Source organism: Myotis daubentonii, chromosome 1 (assembly GCF_963259705.1).
Source record: "Myotis daubentonii chromosome 1, mMyoDau2.1, whole genome shotgun sequence".
NCBI classification, from domain to species: domain Eukaryota; kingdom Metazoa; phylum Chordata; class Mammalia; order Chiroptera; family Vespertilionidae; genus Myotis; species Myotis daubentonii.
This window is the reverse complement of record NC_081840.1, coordinates 43631748-43643833: the sequence shown is the minus strand read 5'-3', so window position 1 is coordinate 43643833 and position 12086 is coordinate 43631748. Positions and strand designations below refer to the sequence as shown.

General features: G+C 42.7%; 1 protein-coding gene across 1 annotated transcript in view; it reads left to right on the top strand.

Annotated features, from left to right (window-relative positions):
* The window catches only part of IQCH (IQ motif containing H), a 198818-nt gene that overhangs the window by 19878 nt on the left and 166854 nt on the right, over nt 1-12086 (top strand). Inside the window, exon 4 of the mRNA XM_059697431.1 lies at nt 3032-3146. Within this exon, the coding sequence (XP_059553414.1) occupies nt 3032-3146 (115 nt within the window). The remainder of the gene's footprint in view (nt 1-3031; nt 3147-12086) is intronic.

The window sequence follows — 12086 nt, the reverse complement described above, 5'->3', positions numbered from 1 at the left end:
AGGCCTTCCCTGGCTCTGGCCTACCTCTTTTGGGCGATTCATCAAGGAGCCCTGGATGGGTGGGTGCGGCCTACCTCTTTGGGGCGATGGATCACGGGGCTCCCGCACTGTGACGGGGCAAAGGCCAGGCTGGGGGACACCCCTCCTCCCCCCCGAGTGCACAAATTTTGTGCACCGGGCCACCAGTATATATATATATCAAGTTTCATTTCTAGGAAGATGATGTAGACATACCCTATTCCTTCTTCTAAGTACAGCTAAAATCCCTGGGCATTATATATATAACAAAGTTAAGAAGACTTTGAAGGATGGAGAGGAGGTGCACCAGTTAGGAACCTTGGGACACAAGGAAGAACGTGGTGGTGAGGTCCCTGGGTTTTCTTTTTGCTTCATATATCCCACAAGTGACCTGTATCATTTTCCTTTCTCTAAAGAATTTCTTTTAACATTTCTTGCAAGACAGGTCTCAGTTTTTGTTCATCTGAGAGCATCATTATTTCCCCTTCATTTTTGAAGGATAATTTCACTGGAGACAGAATTCCAGGTTAGTGGGTTTTTTCTTCCCATCCTTCTAGTCTCTTCTTGCTGGCATGGTTTATTAAGAGAAGTTCAATGTAATTCTCATCCTTGTTCTTCTATAGGTAAGTTAGATTTAATTTTCCCACAGTTCCTGGATATTCTGTTCTGTTTGTTCAGTCCTTTTTCTCCTTGCATATCAGTTTTGGAATTTATATTGACATTTCTTCAAGCTCACTGATTCATTCTTTGGTTGTATCCTTGATAATCCTATCAAAGGCAATCTTTATTTCTTAGAGTGTTTTTTATTTCTAGCATTTCCTTTTGGTTCTTAGAGTTTTTATCTCTCTGCTTACATTACCCATCTGTTCTTGCAATGTCCACTTTTCCTGTTAGAGCTCTTAGCATATTAATCTTGGTTATTTTAAATTCCAAAATCTATGTTATATTTGAATCTGATGCTTGCTTTGTCTCTTCAGACTTCTTTTAAAAAAATTGATTTCAGAGAGAGGGAGGAAAGAGAGAAAAGGAGAGAGAGAGAGAGAGAGAGAGAGAGAGAGAGAGAGAGAAATTGATCACTTCCACATGCACCCCAAGGGGGGAATGAACCCACAACTCAGACATGTGTCCTGACCAGGAATCGAACCAACTGCCTTCTAGTGTACAAGATGACACTCCAACCAACCAAGCCACACCAGCAAGAGCCAAACATTTTTTCTTGCCTTGTCATTTTTTTGTTGATGTATTAAGTAATAGGAATAGAGATAAGTAGGCCTTCATGTGTTTACTGTCTGCTGTAGCTGTAGGTGTCTGAGACTTCCATGTCCTCCACTATCCGTTTGTCTTCCCTGTTGTCTTTGGGTTTCCCTAGAAACTCCTTCCTAAATGGAGTCTGCGCCTTGCATCATCCTCTATAGATACAGTGTGTGTTGGAGGGAAGCATTTGATAATCCTGTGATTAGGTCGCAGTCTGTTAGTAGATCTATGTCCCTGGATTGTTACCTTCACAAGTTTTTCTCAGCATTTTACTCCTTATTTGAGACAGGAAGACTGAGGAGGTTGGAGTTAGCTAACTGCCCTTCCTCAGGTCAGATAAGGCTTCGGTAAAATAGTTTTCCTTGAGAGCTTGCCTTTATTACAGAGAACAGAACAAAGAACAGAATTCTCTGGGAGTATTTTGAAATGGTTTATTTTCCCTTCTCTCTGCTGGTAGCAGGAGGGGATTTTTCTCTGTTGTTTACCATGAGACCATGTGGGGCTCCTGGAGGTAAAAGTCATGAAAGTAGGGCCCTCCCTAAGACCTGGCCCCTTGGAGTTTTTAACTTTTCAAGCTAATTCATAGAGCCTCCAGGGATCTGTCAATTGGAGTTAAAGTGCATCTTGCCAGTACCAGCTTCAGCAGCAGGCTTCCACTCTTGGTCTTTCTCCACCTCTCTCTAGTGTGCTGGGCAGCAGCAGTTCTCTCTATGACCTAAATCCTCTGATGGATCCAAGATGAGTTGTTTTTTTGATTTGTTCACCTTTTCTTCTTGTTGTACAGTTGGGAGTCTTAACATCTAAGCTCTCTAACTGTTGGGGTGAAACCAGAAGTCCATAAATTACTTTCTTTTTTAAAAAAATATATTTTATTGATTTTTTACAGAGAGGAAGGGAGAGGGATAGAGAGTTAGAAAGATCAGTGAGAGAGAAACATCGATCAGCTGCCTCCTGCACACTCCCTATTGGGGATGTGCCCACAACCAAGGTACATGCCCTTGACCGGAATCGAACCTGGGACCCTTGGGTCCGCAGGCTGACGCTCTATCCACTGAGCCAAACCGGTTAGGGCCATAAATTACTTTCTAATGATAATTTGGCACAAGTGGATATCATAGTAGAATCAAGAGATTGAGATTTATTGATCTTAATTATGTTGACCATTTTAAAGAACTGCTTTTAAATTAAAAACGTTAAGACATACATATACTCATTCTTACAACGCTATTTTGTTTTACATTGGTCTTTCATGGAACTGCCCACTGCTTAATAAGAAGGATCTGTAACTATCTTTGATTTTTAAATCTTTGTAATTACATTAAATAGTAGAGGTTTAAAGAATATAAATACGAACTGCTTTGGGGACCAGCATTTTAGATATATTTAACATTGGCTACCCTGTGATTTGATTTTATTAAGCAAAGTACAGCACATTGTGTTTTTCTTTACCAAGGAATGCTTTATAGTTCAGTAATTATGTCATTTGTGCATCATATAAACTCAGCCAGACATAGAGATTTATATTCATGCTATAATGGTCTTTATCAGACTTGGAAGTTCATATGCTTAATAAACAACTGCAGTTTTATGCTGATAAAAATGCTAAAAATTGGTCTAATTTATTATAATTACCAATAGAATATTTCCTGTAAAGTCTAATTGATATTCTGTTCTCAAACTATGATGCATTGTTTTTAAGTTATAATTTGTGAAGCTTTTAAGATAGCAAATTTGATTTGAAATTATTATTTTTCTTTAGGTTGATTCCAACTGTAATTGATCAGAAATTATTTATTTTCCCTTTGGAATCTGAGGGTAAACTTTGGCCACCCCAAAGACAGTGTGTATTACCACATGCCTTTCCAAGAACAAAGGTAGGAATCGAGAAATCTATAGAAACAGAGTAATTAGTGGTTTGCTAGAGGCTGGGAGGAAGGGTGAAGGGGAGTGACGCCTATGAGTACCAAGTTTCTTTGAGGATGATAAAAAATGTTCTGGAATTCGATAGTGGTGACAGCTGCACAACTCTGTCTGTACTAAACACCGTCCAGTTGTACTCTTTAAAAAGGAGATTTTAAAGTGTACGAATTATATCTCAATAAGGCGGTTAGAAAAAAAAGTTAAGAGTAAAGTTGGGAAATTTGATTTGTGTCTAAATGAGAAAACATGTCATTGTTTTTTCAGATATATTCATGGTATGGTCAGTTTCTCTGACAAGTGCTTTCTTCAGAAAGCAAAATAAATCAGAACAGAATGCCTTCAAATTTTAAACAGAGTCCTAGAAAGAAAGTTTCCAGGTGGCAAGAATAAAGCTCAAGAGGTGTCTGACTTTGCCTCCTTGGGGTGGTCTTTTAAATTTTCTCCTGTTTCCTCCCTGACTCACCAAGGGTAATAATAGCTCCCTTCCCTTCAGTACCAGGTACTGTTGTCAGTGCTGCGGGAATACTAACTCGTTTAACCTTCAGAATGGACCTAGGATGAGGTGTTGTTATCATTACCTTCATTTTATTGATGAAGAAACCAAGGTACAGAATGTTAAAGAAATTGCACCCTCTTGCAATCTGGGACCCCTTGGGGGATGTCAGAGAGCCGGTTTCGGCCCAATCCCTGCAGGCCAGGCCAAGGGACCCACTGGTGCACAAATCCATGCATCGGGTCTCTAGTATGCATATAAGATCTTTGGTTAATCTCTTCCTGCCCTCCCCTCTTCCCATGAGATTCATCAGTCTGCTCCTTGTTTCCATGCCTGTGCATTGAGCATCTGCCCCCTGGTGGTCATTGTGCATCATACCTACTAGCTGGTCGGCTGATCAGCCTGTTGCTTAGGCTTTTATATATATAGAAGATAGATAGATAATTTATATACTATAAAATTTAACCTTTTTAAAAGTATTTAATTCAGTCATTTTTAGTATATACACAAAATTGTACAGTCAACACATGGTATCCTTTTTATAATTGTTTATATTAACTTGTATTTTTCTTTCATCACACTTACCACAATTTGTAATTAGATATTAAGTTGTATGATTTTTTAAAATGTCTGTCTTTCCACTAGATTATAAGGAGGGCAGGATCCATGTCAGTTTGTTCATTGCTCTATAATTTTAGGGGACTCTTGATAAATGTTTGTTGAATAAATAAATGAAACCACCCCAGTAGGGTCTAAGGGTGTACTCGTCCCCATAAAATACTAGTCCAGGCTACACTCCCAAAGCAGCCTACTCCCACCTTTGTCATTGTACTGGGTTTGTCCAGCCACTCCCTGTGGTGTATGTACACTGTGCCAAGGACTGTTAGAGCCACACGGGGATGAACGGCTTGGACTAGATCCCTACTTTCACAGAGCTTGCTCTAGTTGGGGGAGGGGAAACAGCTCATTGATAAGAAAATACCAGGTAATAATAAAGGCTTTGGTGAAAAGAAAAGAGAATGCTGTGATAAATGGAGCTTAAACTTCTTTACTATTAAGTATCTGCTTCAGTTAAATTTGTATTTTTTTTTTTTACCAAGAATCTCAGGAGGACCACAGTTGGTCCACAAACGGAAGATTTGAGATCTCTGGTTTACAAAGACAATAAAGTAAAATATCTGAAATTAGGACTGTTGTTGAATATATAATCGCTTGATTCTTCCAGAAGAAAAAAAAAATACCATGGCCAGAAATTTACTTTCCTGAAAGAGTTCTGAATCCTGATAAAGATAAGGAATCTAATGTGCTGAGTATAACCCCGGGTTCTTTGAAATGCTGTGAGCATGGGTGAGCTCCATTTAGAAAGGGGCAAGGACTGGTTTCCCATCCCGATTTTACCTCTAGCGCCTGGATCCCTACTGCTGTTTTATCTCTAATATCAATGACATCTGCTTAAAAATGCATAACCGCCCACACGAAGCATAGCCCTGATCTTGCATTGCAAAGTCAATGACAAACAGTGCTGTTTTGCCAGCTGCTCCAGCAGGCCTACTGCACCAACTCAAAAGCTTGAAGTATTAAGCAGTTGTGAAATCCGACTGGGATATTATTACCTTTAATTGCCCACAGCCAACCTTTCAAACTAGGTAAACCCCAGTTGCTTCTTTAAGCTCTGGTTCTCCAAAGTTGATAGCAGTTTTTGGAATTCCATTTTACACCAACACACTTAGAGGAAAAACAATTAGGAATTGCTCCATTGTAATAAAGAATCATAATTAAGAATTGTTTATTAATTTTCTTTTACATTTGAAAAAGCCGTATTCTGATGGCTTGTGTAATTTAGCTCCCTATCAACACCAGCCTAAACCCTCTATGGGCACCTTGGGCACATGTACGCCTAACAGTCACGGAAAGGGTTTGAAATAAAAACAAAAGATAAAGGAGGGAGAGAAGGAGAAAGGCTTATAGGCCAAGAAAGTATTTGATTTCCTTGTTGTGTCTGGCAAGTTAAGTCTGAAGGCAATTTGAAAATAGACATTTCTAAACTGTTGAGATCAGAGGACCAGCTTGGAAACATGATATACTTGATATATTTGTGGAGCAGGGAAATAAAGCCATCTCACTGCTTGAATTATTCTCTATATTAATTCATAAAATGGGTGCTTTATCAATGAAACACACAAAAACTGTGTGATTTATTATGATGCAGCCATGTGCAACACCTGTGTCTTAGATGGAAGAACCTTTAATTTTGTGAATTGGGATCTAATTGAGAAAGTGATTCTCAAAATCTGATCAAAACGAAAGTTTTGAGGATATCTGACATGATCCTGTTAGAAATAAGGCGAGCCCCCAAGTTCAGGGTCCTGGTAGAGCACAAACCAGACTCGGGAGCCAGGCAGCAGGCAAACATCTTTACTTCTACGTAGAAGGGTGTGCACACGTGGTCTGGAAGCCGCATACATACCTAGCAGGCCGGCTGCCCGGCTTTATAATCCCTGACGCATGTGACCTGTCCCTCGCTCTTGATTGGAGCTCAGGCTCACGGTCTTTCCCGATTGGCTAATTCAAGGGAGGGGTTGGCCTTTGCTGTTTCAAGATGGTGGCCCCCAGGAAGCTGCAAGCCATGCGGCCAACATGGCAGCTGCCAAGTCAGGCAGCCCCAAATGACGGCTGTCTAAACTGTTCTTTGACAGAAAAGATGATTTGTTTATTCTCACAATCCACATGGTGAGAGAGCAAAGAAGGCAAAAGCCAGGGCCAGCAAGGGTTGCTTCAGAGGTTTTCCCTGTGAGTTCGTGTCACTCAGCATCGGGGTGGATAAGTTTGCTGATGAGCAGGAGTTGGATTTTACAGAATGGAGTGGGGAGAAGGGAAGGCCTGCAATGAGCCGGCCACTGTGAGCTCTGTCTTCTCATTAGAATGTAAGCTCCATATCCCCCCCCCCCCCCGCTTTTTTATGGCTTATAAAACCCTTTTTATTATGAAAATATTCCAACAAACCAAGAATAGTGTATTAATAACCATTTCTCCTTCACCTAGATTTAACAGTTGTTAACCTATTTTTTATTGAAGTGTTTTAAAATATGGACCTAATGACATTTCACCCCTAATGCTTTTAACATGCATCTCTAAAAATGAGCATATTCCTGCTTACCCACAATACCATTATCACATCTAAAATATATAAGAAATCCCTAGGTCATATTCAGATTTCCTCAATTATCTCCCAAATGGCTTCTACTGCTCTTTATATGCAAACCCAGAACTGCTAAGATTTTCCTTGCATTTGATTATTTTATTTCTTAAGTCTCTATTAATCTAAAGCAGAGAGACTATGTTTTGTTCACTGCAATACCCAGTGCCTAAGCAGTGTCCAGCCTGGGAGAGGATTGCAGTAAATGAAAACATAATGGTTAAAAGTATAGATTCACATCCTATGCTTAGCAAGTCACCTAACCTCCCTGTGCCTCAGTTTCTTGCCCATAAAATAAGCACAATAATAGTACTTATCGACCTCATAGGGTTGTGTAAGGATAAATAAATTCACATATGTAAATGCTTATCACAGTGCCCCACACATGGTGCTATAAGTGATAATTATTCTTATTATTTGTTGACGGATACTGGTTAACCTCTATTAGGTGCCTAATATGTGCCAGGCACAATTTTAGGCATCAGCCAAACTCCTCTGCCCTCATGCAGCTGACATTCTAGGTGGTGTGGGGTAGGCATTAGGAAAACAACCAAAAAATGACTTGAAAAGTAAATATATAGTACGTTGGTTGGTGAAAGGAAAGCTGGGAGGGGGCGGGAAGGGTGTTGGAATGGTCTTGCTTGTAAGCGGATCCTTGAACAGAAATTTGATAAACATGAGGGGCAAGCCATTGGCCATTTGGAGGAAGAGCATTCCAGGCAGAGGAAACAGAAGATGCAAAGACCCTGGATTGGGAGTGTGAACAGCAGGGAAGCTGAAGAGGGATGGGCAAGGGGGAGAGAAGTAGGAACAGTAGAAGGGGTCCAGATCTTATGGACCACCGTGAGGACTATGGGTATTTCCTTGAGTGAGATGGGAAGCCGTTGGAGGACCAGAGGGCCGACATGGTCTGATTTGCAATTTTAAAGGGTCATTCTGGGTGTCGTGGTGAGAATATGATGATGTTACAGGGCAAGGGCAGAAGCAGGAAGACCATATCACACCCTCAACAACATTTTGAGGGAAGGAATTATTGGAATCCTCACTTTAAAGACGAGGAAACTGAGGTCTATTGATGATAGTAATTTAAAGCTAAGGAACAGGAGTACTGGGATTCAAATTCAGGTCTCTCTGGCCTCAGAGTCCTGGCTTTTCCTCACCACTGGAAAAACAAATACAAAAACTTGAGCTGTTTTCCTGTGTTTGCCACAAAGAAATTTACAATTGAAGAAAAGTGAAATAGATTCCTGATTTTGTCCACAAATGACTCTAATTATCCCCAGAATTATCCTCAGATCTGTCCCTCTAAACTTGCCCAACAAAATTCCTCAGTGCAATGCACCTGATAAAGGTGACCCTTTTCTTTCTGGGGCCACACCAAGGTGGCAATTATGAAGCTACATTAGAATTATGGAAAATACATTGTGATTCTCTATCATATGTAATACTGTTTTACTATAATTGGTTCCCGTTCAATTGGTCTATATATATACTTTAAAGAGGTTTATACTTTACAGTGTACATAAGTTATGGCTAATGGAACAGATGATTAAGTGTGGTATTTGGGGTTGTTTCTATAAAAAAATGGGTATCAAAAATAAGCCTTACGATAATATCTTCTAATAACATTGGTTCTATGATAAGATTCAATTAGCTGCATATTATTGACCCATAGTGCCTTTGCCATGAACATAAACTACTTGCTACAATTGCAAAGATTACCTGAATTTTGTTAGGTGGGATTTCATGCTCCAGTAATATTTCAAAGGTGGCATCCCAAATTTCTCATGCCCTTCCTGCTGACCTACTAGGACTGTGATGGCGAACTTTTTGAGCTCGGCGTGTCAGCATTTTGAAAAAACCTAACTTAACTCTGGTGCCATGTCACATATAGAAATTTTTTGATATTTGCAACCATAGTAAAACAAAGACTTATATTTTTGATATTTATTTTATATACTAGAGGCCCGGTGCACAAAAATTTGTGCACTCGGGGGGGGGGGGGGGGAAGGGGGTCCCTCAGCCCGGCCTGTGCCCTCTCGCAGTCTGGGACCCCTCGAGAGATAATGACCTGCTGGCTTAGGCCTGCTCCCGGGTGGCAGAGGGCAGGCCCAATCCCTAGGTGCAGCCCCTGGTCGGGCTCAGAGCAGGGCTGATTGGGGAGTTAGGGCGCTGCCCCCTGTCATGCACAGAGCAGGGCGGATTGGGAGGTTGCGATGCCACCCTCAGTCACGCTCAGGGTAGGGCCGATTGGGGGGTTGGGGCAACGCCCCCTGTCACACTCAAGGCAGGGTCGATAGGGATGTTGCGGCGCCACCCCCTGTCACGCACAGAGCAGGGCCAATCAGGGGGTTGGGGCTCTGTACCCTGTCACGCACAGAGCAGGGCCCATCAGGGGTTGGGGCGCCGCAGTCTGTAACACACAGAGCCGCAGGGCGGTCAGGGGGTTGGGGAGCTCCCCCCTATCAGGCACAGAGCAGGGCTGATCAGGGGGTTGGGGCGCCTTCCCCTGTCACGAACAGAGCAGGGCGGATAGGGAGGTTGTGGTCCCGCCCCCTGTCACACACAGAGCAGCAGGGCGATCAGGGGGTTTGGGCGCTGCCCTCTGTCACGCTGATCCCGGTGCCGGGAGGCCTCGCGGCTCTGCTGATCCCAGTGCTGGGAGGCATATTACCCTTTTACTATATAGGGTAGAGGCCTGGCGCATGGGTGGGGGCCGGCTGGTTTGCCCTGAAGGGTGTCCTGGATCAGGGTGGGGGTCCCCACTGGGGTGCCTGGCCAGCCTGGGTGAGGGGATGATGGCTGTTTGCAGCTGGTCACACATCCTTCAGGGTGGGGGTCCCCACTGGGGTGCCTGGCCAGCCTGGGTGAGGGGATGATGGCTGTTTGCAGCTGGTCACACACCCTTCAGGGTGGGGGTCCCCACTGGGGTGCCTGGCCAGTCTGGGTGAGGGACTGAGGGCTGTTTTCAGGCTGGGGGTGACTGAAGCTCCCAACCGTTCCTTTTTTTCTTTTTTTATTCTGGGCCAGCTTTAACTTTGAGGCTTGGCTCCAGCTCTTAGGCCTCCACTGCTGAAAGTAGGTTTCTGGCCTTTGCTTACAATGTTGCGATCCTGCTGGCTGAAGCCCGGTGGACTAAAGCAGGTTTCTGGGGTTTGGTTTAGCTTCTATATTTGTTACATAGTTGCTTAGAGTTGAAGCTCAGAGGCCTGCAGCGGCAGGCGGGGAACGTTGGAGTCCTCCGTCACTGAAGCAAGCAAGCCTCATGTTAGTTTCAAGCTGCCTGGCTGCCGGCCGCCATCTTGGCTGGCAGTTAATTTGCATATTGCCCTGATTAGCCAATGGGAAGGGTAGCGGTCGTACACCAATTACCATGTTTCTCTTTTATTAGATAGGATTTAAATGCCATTTAACAAAGAAAAATCAACCAAAAAGATGAGTTCGCATGTCACCTCTTGACACGCGTGTCATAGGTTCGCCATCACTGTACTAGGAGATGCTAACTTCTGGACATGCAGGAGAGCCATCATTTCCTGGCCACCAACTCATGAGATGAGTTGTAGCAAAGGGAGTTCATGGAGTTAGTAATGGGCCCATGTGCCATCAAAATTGGACAGAATGCCCCCTTTAGCACAGTGCCCTATGAAGCTGATGATTGCATCATTGTAGTATATTGTAAGAATTAACACAAGCATAGTAAAACTAAAAAATGTCTTTTATCACTGGTGTGCTATTTCATTTTCCCAAATATTTAAATTTTAATGCTACTATGTGCTGGAGATGCAAATCTCAGTGCTATAGGAGCTCACAGTCCGCAGACATTCTCCAGACTGTATGGAAAGTGCTAGAATAACAGTTTTTTTTTGCGGGGGGAAGTGCTTTGGAAGGGCTGGGAGGGTGGTGACAGGAATGCCGGATGCTTGAACTTTGTTTAAGAGATGGTTAAGACCATCATCTCTTAAATTTGTTTCAAGCACAGCAGTCTCTGACCCCCATGCCCTAGTCTGCCCGCTCACATAGTATGTTCTTCCAACAACTCTTCAATGCTGTAAGAACCTCCAATCTATCGGCCTGTCATTCATTTACTATGTATCACTTTCATTTTATCATCCTTTTCCTCCTTAGCTGGATTAGATTACAAGATTGTGGCAGAAATTGTTAGCTCCCTGAAATGAGGCTGTGACGGCTGGAGCTCTAGCAGCCATCTGAGGCCATGAGGAGGAGGCCCATATGTTAGGGAAGGCAGAATACTAAACTGGAAGGAGCCTGGTTCCTAGCAACTTCATGGACTTCCAAACCAATGCTGAACAGCCTCTCTCTGGATTCCATACACATGAGAGGAATAAACTTCACCTTATTTAAGCAATATGCGTCCAGTCAGTCACCTGCAGAGAAACTTAGTCCTAAACCTTCCCATTAACAAATTTATTCATTTTTCTATGACCAGATGTATGATGCCTTCTCCCTTGCCATAATGGAAGTAGTATCCCTTCCCATGTTAAGGTCAGCCTCTCATTAAGATCTTAGCTTTTGTAGTTATCCCCTCTCATTAATCATCTATTTCTCACTCTTCAGTCATTCTCACATCTTTGCAAAACTAGCTCAGTTTTTCACACAGGTCTCAGAATAATTATCATCTCTTTAAAAGGCTGCCCTTGACCACCATATCTAAGGTATTCTCTCAGCCATTGTCCTAGTGCGTTTTATTTAGAGCACTTAAGGCAATCTGGAATGTCGGAAAGGGCCAGATCATGCCACCATAAAGGAAACTATTAGAGGACTTTAAAGAGGTGAGAGACATATACTAGAATCAATTAGTGATCAGAGGTTCAGTCACTCTGGAGGTCATGCAGAGGTTGGATTGGGGGCAAGGATATGGGCAAGGAGATGGGCAAGGAGACCCGTCTTAGGAGCCATTACAGTGGTCTACGTAATAATGAGGGCCTGGACCAAAGCAGTGCCTATGAGGATCAGAGAGAGTAAGGGATCTGATAGACAGGAAGTTGAATCAAGAGTGGATTCACTAACATTTCTTTATAATGTGGCAGTGTGTTGTGATAGAAAGAGGCTTTGGAGTTAGAGCAATAAATCGAATGCTGACTCCCTGTTTCTGTTGTGCAACCTTGAGAAGTCCCTTAACCAGTGACCCTGATTGGTAAAGTAGTGATAATATCATATACTCCCTCTTGTCATTTTAAGGACTAA